The sequence below is a fragment of the Lactuca sativa genome, chromosome 4 (genome assembly GCF_002870075.4).
Source record: "Lactuca sativa cultivar Salinas chromosome 4, Lsat_Salinas_v11, whole genome shotgun sequence".
NCBI lineage: Eukaryota > Viridiplantae > Streptophyta > Magnoliopsida > Asterales > Asteraceae > Lactuca > Lactuca sativa.
The window spans coordinates 101,244,617-101,255,141 of record NC_056626.2 but is presented as its reverse complement, the minus strand read 5'-3'; the positions used below and the strand labels follow the sequence as shown (position 1 = coordinate 101,255,141).

Genomic DNA, 10,525 nt, shown 5'->3' with positions numbered 1-10,525 from the left:
ATACTTTTAATTTAATTAAATGTAAACCATATCACTATGGATTTATTAACTCTCTTTTAATTATACACTTAATTAATTTAATAAAACCATAAGGCTGCAATTTGAATTTTTTTCAAAACTTAGGGTTTTAGAATTTAACATTTTTTTAAAAATTAAACTTTTTAATTAAAATTTAAATTCCAAAACTTGAGGGCAAGTTTTGAAACATTTCGAATCATTAGGTTTTAGAATTTAAATATTTCAAAATCAAACCTTTTAATCAAAATTTAAATTTCAAAACTTGAGGGCAAGTTTTGAAACTTTTCAAAATACAAATGATCAATTAGCAAATAATTTAAATTAAACAATTAATTTAATGATTAAATTTGACCTAGTCAATATTACTTGCAAGACAATTTACCAATTTAATTCAAATAATCAATTATTATCATATAAGGAAATTATCATTCAATCAAATGGTAATTATCTTTTGTTTGGTCAAGGATATACTCAAATATATAACAAAATTCGAATATTAATGACCCAAAGTAATTAAGACAAGTATCATCAAGCAAAACAGCAAGAAATCTCGAAATCTGCTCTAACTGACGCTGGAACTCGCCGAGTTCCACTATGAACTCGCCGAGTTGAAGCTACTCCACCCTCTACATAAATCAAAGAGTAATCATTAGCTAAATTATTTTCGTAAAATGACTAAAAATGGTATTAATGTAGTGTTGTGAAAAGAATAATTATTTAGAGTTTTTTGTAAATAGATAAATATAAACAAATAAGCTAATCATTTGAAAAAAAAAAAAAAAAAAAAAAAAAAAAAAAAAAAAAAAAAAAAAACTTGTTTTCATTTTTCTTTTGAAAATTTGTTTATTTTTAAATAAAATAAGCTAATAAACTAATTCAAACACTAATTTTTTATAACCCAAAAAATAATAAATTGATAAATAAATGACTAAAAAATAAGCTAAAACAAATACCTCTTAATAGTAATAGGAAGAGTAGATAGGTATATTTCTTTGTTTGTATCTATAGTGCATGTCGTTTTAAGCCAATTTTATGCATGACTTGCAAGTAACGTCTTTGGAGAGCAAGTAAAAGAAAAGTATAAAAATAAAATATACAAATCTCTACCCTTAGTGTACAATAAATCAATAATTAAAACTAGATTCCCATAAACCACATAAAAAACATTGATAATTATTCATACTTAAATATTATCCATACAAACTTGAACACACTTCATAAGAAGAACATAACTAACAAGATGTTTTGCCAACACTCACTCCATTAACGGCAAATTATTCAATATTGGGAGACACAACACGGCAAGAAGAACAATAACGAAAAGGTACAAACATGGTCAAGGCATCCAAATTATACTCTAAACGGGTGAACGAGTTGTTAGATCCATGGAATCAATAAGTGGATGCAGAGAATGAGGTTTATAGTTCCAAATCTCATGATGAATCTCAACTACTTTTTCCATCATAGGCTTTAGTACTCGTTTGAAATCCTTCACCACTTCAATGTATTGTTGCATATACTCATAAACGAAAACAAACACCGGAAAGAATGAAACCCCATATAAGGTCACGTCTGTCCATTTCGCTTTACTACTGATAGTTAAAACAAGTGTGGCTGCAAATGCCACCATCATCATTGCCACAGAGATGATCAACAGGACAAGCGCTGTAAACTGCTTCTCAAAAAGAGATGACGCAAAATCCTTATACCGAAATTGTGATGTGACAATATTGAGAAATAAGATAACCGATGTCAATGCCGTTGAAAGCGAAATGGAATCAGCTAAGGTAAATAGTAGAAACATAGGTTTCTTCTTGAGAACTGGATGACCTGTCTCATCTGGACCTCCTGGCACTGTGTATACTGAAGTAAAGGCAACAGTTGCAATAAGCACAGCCACGAGTGAGCAGTTTTTTGCATTCTCACACATCCATTCCTTCGCTTCTGAACGAAGTTGATCATTGGTTTCACTAAACACTTCATAAGCGGTCTTTAGGTCTGAGTTTCTTGTCATGGCGTCTAAGGTTGTGCATAGCTTTTCCACCCTCTACATAAATCAAAGAGTAATCATTAACTAAATTAATAAGAATTTTAAAAGGTAATTAATTATTATATCATTTAACAATCTTTTTAACATTCTCACACATTTAATTTCTAAGTGAAGCTTCTTTATACAAAAGTCAAAAAATGTGTCATTTTCCAAAAAAGATAAAACAAAACATAAATTTGTGTTATTTTTTAGATAGTGAAGGCAATTCATTGAGCAATTTTACCAAAAAGTACATTCCTTGAAAAAAAAAGTGATTATCACGTATAAATGTTTAAATGAAAAAACATCATAAATGGTCCCTGTGGTTTCTCAAAATCTGAAATTTAGTCCACGTGGTTTAAAAACATCATAGCTTGAGAGAGAGAGAGAGAGAGAGAGAGAGGACCCCATTTGCATATTATTTCATTTTTTCATTTTTTTTAAATAAGTGAAAACCTCATAAATGGTCCCTGTGATCGTGAAAAGATGAAAATTTCCTTTAGTTAACGGACAAACTTAACGGAGTTAGCAATAAGGACCAATCGTCAAAAGTTTTGAAATCACAGGAACCATCTATGACGTTTTTAAACCACGGGGACTAAACTTCAGATTTTGGGAAACCACAGGAACCATTTATGATGTTTTTTCTGTTTAAAAATTGGCCATTTGTATGTCACATTCTCCTATCTAAGGGAAAATAACTCTTGAGGGTAATTAACTTTTGCGTTTGTACTCATTTGGTCCATTTTCTTTTTTTTGTATTCAATATACCATCGAACTTGTTGTTGGTGTTTACCATAGCCCTTTTGACCGGATTTTGACCTGTGATAGCCGGTCAAAGGGTTATGGTGAACAAAAACAAAAAGTTCGATGGTATATTGAGTACAAAAAAAGGAAAGGGACCAAATGAGAACAAACGCAACAGTTGGTTACCCTCCTGATTCATTTTCCCTTTACTCATTTACAACAAATCCCACATCATCTCCTACTGATATTAATGACTTTATGAGATTCATTCTTGCTTCTCTTCAAAACATAACCTACGAAAGGACATTACTCATACATGTACAACTTTGTAATGCACTTGAATATTTATTAGGGGAATCTTGACTAAGCAGGTGCATTTCATGACTACATTTACATTTCCAATCAAATGATTTATCGTATCATGGATTCTAGACAAGTCTACAAACGAGTGGAATCACAAGTGCTATGATTTTTGAGTTTACTTAGCTTTAAGATCAAACTCATGGGATAAGATACAACATCAATATGTACAATATTATGGTGATGTGTCTACAAAAGCAGCATGATATTGTACATATTGATGTTGTATCTTATCCCATGAGTTCGATCTTAAAGCTAAGTAAACTCAAAAATCACAGCACTTGTGATTCCACTCGTTTGTAGACTTGTCTAGAATCCATGATACGATAAATCATTTGATTGCAAATGTAAATGTAGTCATGAAATACATCTGCTTAGTCAAGATTCCCCTAATAAATATTCAAGTGCATTACAAAGTTGTACATGTATGAATAATGTCCTTTCGTAGGTTATGTTTTGAAGAGAAGCAAGAATGAATCTCATAAAGTCAATAATATTAGTATGAGATGATGTGAGATTTGTTGTAAATAAGTAAAGGGAAAACGAATCAGGAAGGTAACCAACTGTTGCGTTTGTTCTCATTTGGTCCTTTTCCTTTTTTTGTACTCAATATACCATCAAACTTGTTGTTTGTGTTCACCATAACCCTTTGACCGGCTATCACAGGTCAAAAGCCGGTCAAAAGGGCTATGGTAAAAACCAACAACAAGTTCGATGGTATATTGAATACAAAAAAAAAATGGACCAAATGAGTACAAACACACAAGTTAATTACCCTCAAGAGTCATTTTCCCCTATCTAAAACCATATTCATGTTTAGTTTGTAGCATAATAACTTGCATGTAAATAAGTACTGAATTAATGACCTTATATAGACGTTGATCATCTTTCAATTGTTGAGCAGGATGTTTGACGTCCTCTGCTAGCTCATCAACTCTTTGACCAACCATGTGCAATAAGGTGTTAAAATTCTTGTCAAGCCTTCCTCTTAGTCGCTCCAATGGATAGTTCATATCTTCAACAACATCTATGATTTTATGTCTTCGGTGCAAGATTGCCAAATGTAAAATGGTACGCCCATCTTTATCAACATGTTCTACAGCCTGTGGATACACTTTCAATATTTCTTTAACAATCTCCGTAGAATCATGTTTGGTTGCTAACAACAATGGGGTATCAGGCTTGTGATAATCAACTTCATGAGCTATTGAAATCTTTTTTTCTTGTTTAACTGTGGATGTACTCTTTCCATATTCATGAAACTTAGAACCACGCATATCTGTCCATGATTCAGTCTTTTCCCATGAGTTGTCTTCTTTTATCAACAATTGGGCAATTTTCATTGCCCATTCACATGCATGTTTTTGTTTCCGTAGTTTTTTTAAATATCTGAACATCAGATATCCTTCATACTCAATATCTGTATCGATCACTGACATGAAAAACGCCACATATATAATTGTTAGGTCTTTTATGGTTGAATAACTAGCATTTCCGATGATCAAATGAGCATAAATGTAAAACGGTGATCCTGGTGCACCGAGGCCTTATGTTTTTTTATTGTTTAAATAATGATTTCAATAACAAATCTCTATTAAGAAACTAGAGAGGGGAAATAGGGAAAACATCGAAAAACAATAGAAAGCTTACAATTTAGAAACAACAAAATAATGGGTACTTCAATCAATCAGTTCAGGCCATTTAAGATTGACGGTCCTATAAGTGATGCATAACATTTTCTTCTAGCTAGTTATAGATGGAAGTTAGTCATTTCCTTCATTATCTTGCATATAGTTGTTCCATATTGCCTTAGACAAAGAAAAGAGTGGAATCTCTCTTCTATAAAAGAGGTTTGAGAGGCAATGTGGAAATTTAGGCATTTGCTGTTGTGAGTTTTTGTTCTAGGCCTAACCCTTTGGGTTAAAGCTTTGTTTCAAAGAAACTCATTTGTTTCATTTAGACTGTAATCCGGTTCAAATTATTTTTAGTAAGAAAAATTAACTTATCGTACAAAACCCACAAACCTATGTGGTTAAAAATCGAACCCTAACTTTGCATAAAACCAAACCACATAAAAAAAATCACATAACCATATTATTTGGTTTTGAGAATATAATAATAGTGCTTGCAGTTTATGATTCCATTTTGGCCAATAACCAGAACAAATCACACCATATCCACCTATACTACCTAATGTCAGTCCATTTTTTTTCTGTGAAATCCAAAAGAATTTATTAATTGGAAAATCGTGGTGGATAAAGCATTTACTCCAAAACTCAACCAAAATGCATGTGACCACATTTTTTGGTACTAAGTTTTATTTAAATTTATTTTATTATGTATTAACATTATGTAATTAAAACCACAATTTAGTTAATTACATTTTATGATGTTGTATTATTTAATTTATTGTAGTCTTAGGTATGGAAATTGTTATATATATATATATATATATATATATATATATATATATATATATATATATATATATATATATATATATATATATATATATATATATATATATATATATATATATATAGAGAGAGAGAGAGAGAGAGAGAGAGAGAGATTATTTAGAAAACAAAAAAACCTTAAAAATGCTTTAAAAAATACTTAGAGACTACAAAACTATATTTTTTTAATTTTTTTATAAAAAAATCGCAGGTTTTTTAATAAATTCGCTGAAAAAAGAACAATTTTTTTTAAAACGTTTTTCAAAAAAAAAAAAACAGTGAATTTATTTAAAAACTTATTATTTTTCATCAAAAAATTCAAAATTTTTTTTTATGATTTATAAGTATTTTTTATGCATTTTTATAGTTTTTTGTTTTCCATAAAACCTAACATTATATATATATATATATATATATATATATATATATATATATATATATATATATATATATATTTATGTTCAGATTCATTTGAGACCATTCTAATTTTGTGAGACCGTGAGACGAAATCTAAAAATAATTTTAAAATAAAAAATAAATGGAAAAATCCGAAAATTCTTTTTTTAAATATTATTTTCGGAACTTGAATTAACTAAAAAAAAATAAAAAAAAAAATCCCGTTTTTTTTTTGAAAAATACGTGAAATATTCTAATATAATATTACACTGACATATTCTAAAAAATAATTTTAAAATGCAAAACAAATGGAAAAATCTAAAAATTCTTTTTTTAAATATTATTTTCGGAACTTGAATTAACTAAAAAAAATAAAAATAAAAATAAAAATAAAAATAAATCCATTTTTTTTGAAAAATACGTGAAATATTCTAATAGAATATTACGCTGTACATATTCAAAAAACAATTTTAAAATGAAAAATAAATGGAAAAATCCAAAAATTCTTTTTTTAAATATTATTTTCGGAACTTGAATTAACTAAAAAAAATCGCCAACAAATCTATTTTATTTTTTAAAAAGATAACTCACTCACGTTTTTTGTATGTTTACATGTCTCATGAGGTCATCCTTATTTTTAATTTTAAGCTTTTGACCTAAAGATTAAATTTTGTTAAAAATTGAGTCTGTATACTAAATTTTATTAAAAATTCATCTCAAATTTAGATTAATTTACAACTTTATTTTGCTATAAAAATTTTAAGACTTTATTAGAATTTTTTATAACCATTTTTAAGATTATTTACTTATAATTTATCTATAGTCTTTTTAATATAACGTTTTAAATTTGAGTTATAGTGTTTTTTTTTTTAAATTGCACTTTCATATAATTTTCATATCATTACTTTTAAACCAATTATTTTGTAAAAATTTTAAAATTTTATTACAATATTATAACTTTTTATAAAATATTTCAAATGTTTTAAAGATCATTTATAACTCTTTGATATTTTTTTATAATACATTCCTTCCGTCCTAAAATTATTGTCCACGTTTGACTTTTGAAGTCTTTCTATATCAACTTTGGCCATAAATAACTTTATTTGTGTTATATAATTTTTTATAAAACTTATAATAATGAAAATACATTTAAAAAATAATCTGTTATATATATCTTACATAAAAAATTATATAACAAAAAGTAAATTATTTAATGTCAATGATGAACAAAAGAGACTTAAAAACTCAAATGTAGACAATAATTTTGGGATGGATAAAATATTAAAATACTTATTGTTAGAGATACGTCATATGAAAATTTTAAAAAATGTAAAACAAATTAAAACATCAAACTAAAACAATTATAAAAAACTTATAAACTTCTAATTAAAATTATAAAAAAATGTAATTTTTATGAAACATTAACAAAGTACGTTTGTTTAAAAGAAATATATTAAAATGTTGTACAAATATAATTTGTTAACCAAAACTAAGAAAAATAAAACTTTAGAAAGTTCTAAATAATCTTAAAATTATTAAAAAATGTTGTATAAAAAATGAATTTATAAATTATTAGAATGAATTCATAATAAAATTTAATATTTTGATCAAATTTAAAAAAAAAAAAACAAATAATAAATAAATAAAAATAAAAGTTAGGCCATAATTTGAAAACAGTTATGTGATTGATATTAACTAACTAACAATCAATACTTACATTAATAATATTGTATCGAATTTTGAGCCATATTATAAAATTTATTAAAATAATATCATTTAATAGTCACTACAAATGTTCTAAAAAACTCGTCATAGGTTCGTCGTGGTGCGACATGGCTCTAAGGTTTGTGTCTGCCGCCAATCTTTACCAAAACGTCGTCTTAACTCATATATGTGTATAAAATAGAATAATGGTTGAAAATACATATAAAAATATTAATTATATACAAAATTATCGACTTAAGTCACGCCTTACAAACGATGTGGCTCATCAAGGCTTGGAAAAGATTGAGGTTTAACATTGTCGTCAAGTGAAGTCTCACGTTATTTAAAACCTTCGTTATTACTAACGGCTAACATGTGAATAAAACTAAATATAATTCTCGACTTAGTATTATTATTAACGTTATGAATAATTAATTTTAAAAAAATTACTTATTTAATTTTTATATAACGTAACGAGCATAAATTATAACTTTATTTTATTTTGTTTTAACTATCATTAATGATTACTAATTTAATAATCATTTATTTGGAAAACTTTCAATTATTTTTAAATAAAATGTTTTTATACTCTTTAGTTACTTTAAGATTTTGATTTAGGTTTTATATTTTAAACATTTAAACATTTTAAACCATTAATTTAAAAAAAAAAAATTGAATATTTTAATTTATTTGATATTTTGATTTATATTTTGGATTTAGTTTGATATTTTGATATATATTTAAGATTGAACGTGATAGTCAAATTAACCATTTTAAATATATTATATTTAAAATTCAAAAAAAAAAATTACAATCAATACGTTCATATTCACATATTCAAATTAATAAATTAGATATATTTAGTTGAAATTTAAAAAGTTTGTGAATTTCAAATGGATATACAAATCATTAGTGAAAATTCATATATTAATAATAGAATAATTTTAATTTCTTTTTGTTATGTCTCACTTTAACACAACACCTATTTAATATTATGACATGTGTCATAAAGATATATTAGATAAATCACAATCACAATTAAAGATTTTAAGGTTTTAAATAATATATTTTAAATATTTTATAGAAACATTTATTTTTTGTAATTATATATTAAATTTGAAGTTATAACTGATTTTAAAATTTTGGTATATTTTTTAATTGATAATTATTTAAACTTATTTATTTAAAATAGTTGATTAATAATTATAAAATTTTACTATAAAAATTTAATTAATTTTGTAACTATGGTTTTTATGGTTTATATAACAGTTTTCAATATATTACAAAAAATTGTTTTTGATACTTTTTAGTTACTTTATTAACATGTCTATTTAGGTTTTAAATTTAAAAATTTAAACGTTTTAAATCATTCTAAAAATAGTCGATTAATACTTTTAAGTTTAATTAATATTTTGGTTTATATTTTTGGATATAAAATAATATTTTGATTTATATATTAAATTTAATATGATATTTTATACTGATATTTAAATTGTCTTGTATTGATATACTAACAATAACACCTAACCTAACTTGCCAAACTTAACACACCGTTCAAAATAATAATAATAATAATAATAATAATAATAATAATAGGTGTTACGTACCCTTGAATATCATGCGCTTGAAGAAATTTTTAGGATGAAATTCTGGTTTAGTAGTTGAAAGATGTTGAAGAGCTGTCATGCCATCTGCATCCTTTTCACCGATTAACTCTCTATAATTTTCTGCTATCTCGAGAGCAATCACTGCAAAAAGTTTAAAAAAAAGTTAAGCATTAATTAATCAACTAAGAAATTACTTAATTTATAACTTCAACGAGAACAACTTTGTGACACACACCCACACACACTTACTGTAGTTTCTACTCAGAACTGCTATGTGGAGTATTGTAAACTGATCATCCCTTCGAAGAAATGTCGCCAAATCTGGTCCTTGAATTGCTCTACGGACTTCATCGTGAAGGAACCGAAAGGGTCTGGTCTTGCCATGGCGAGCTGCATAAAATAATGCCGTCTCTCCCTCTTTGTTGGTCATGTTAAGCAACATAGGAGCCCTGCGTAGCAACTCCACTGCAACCTTGACTGTCTTGTTGTTTGTGCCAGTCTCATGGAGAATGGTGTTTCCACCATTATTCTGCCATGTGAGTTTGTGAGTATCACATTCTGACACCATATCTAGGAGCTTCAGTACAAGGTCGGTTTTCTTATGATAAGTTGCCATATGGAGGACGGTGTCTTCGTGTATGGTAAGTGTATGCAAAGGACCCTTGGGAATTCTTTTACATAACTCGATCACTTTATCATCCGTTTGGCTCATCAGTGCTTCATACAGATTTGCATTAATCATCAAGTCTTCCTCTTTTGAGAGAGCCATTTGGTGTGTTTGTGTGTGTGTGTGTGTGAGTGAGTGGGTGGGTGGGAGAAAGAGGAGAAGAGTATGTCAAGACCTTTGTAATTTCTGGAACCTTGATTGATATTTATAGCAAGGATTCAAACAAATTCATTTGGCATGGAATCTTGATAACTTTGGAAGTTCATCCAAGTATAGAATCGCTAACTACTTTAAATAAAATTCTAAATGGTATGGAATGTAGCTGATAAGAAGATTTTAACAATTATTCGACAACAAGGAAAGTATACTATGATCGATGAGGATCAAAAAAGAACAAAGCACCAACTCTTTATAAAAGTTGGCCATACTAGGATGTGCATCTTAATAAATTATGATTGTTAATGCAAAAAATTGGGTATAAAATTGAAACTCTAAAGTCTCAACCAGATTTTTAAGGCTAGTATAAGAATATCTAATTTTT

General features: G+C 27.0%; 1 protein-coding gene across 1 annotated transcript; it reads right to left on the bottom strand.

Annotated features, from left to right (window-relative positions):
• Positions 1–1,166: 1,166 nt before the first annotated feature.
• LOC111907877 (ankyrin repeat-containing protein At5g02620) lies at positions 1,167–10,298 on the bottom strand. Its single transcript, XM_023903693.3, has 4 exons — positions 9,567–10,298; positions 9,318–9,458; positions 4,021–4,586; positions 1,167–2,065 (listed from the first exon to the last, which is right to left on the bottom strand). The coding sequence occupies exons 1-4, from the start codon at positions 10,084–10,086 to the stop codon at positions 1,376–1,378; spliced, it is 1,917 nt and encodes a 638-aa protein (XP_023759461.1). The 5' UTR covers positions 10,087–10,298; the 3' UTR covers positions 1,167–1,375.
• Between the last annotated feature and the right edge of the window lie 227 nt (positions 10,299–10,525).

Bases quoted from the DNA above. Each gene is read 5' to 3' on its own strand.
- LOC111907877 (XM_023903693.3), bottom strand. From the start codon at position 10,086: ATGGCTCTCTCAAAAGAGGAAGACTTGATGATTAATGCAAATCTGTAT. The intron at 9,459-9,566 runs GTAAGTGTGTGT...AACTTTTTGCAG, and splicing joins AGTTCTGAGTAGAAACTACA to TGATTGCTCTCGAGATAGCA. The intron at 4,587-9,317 runs GTACGTAACACC...TTTTCATGTCAG, and splicing joins CAAGCGCATGATATTCAAGG to TGATCGATACAGATATTGAG.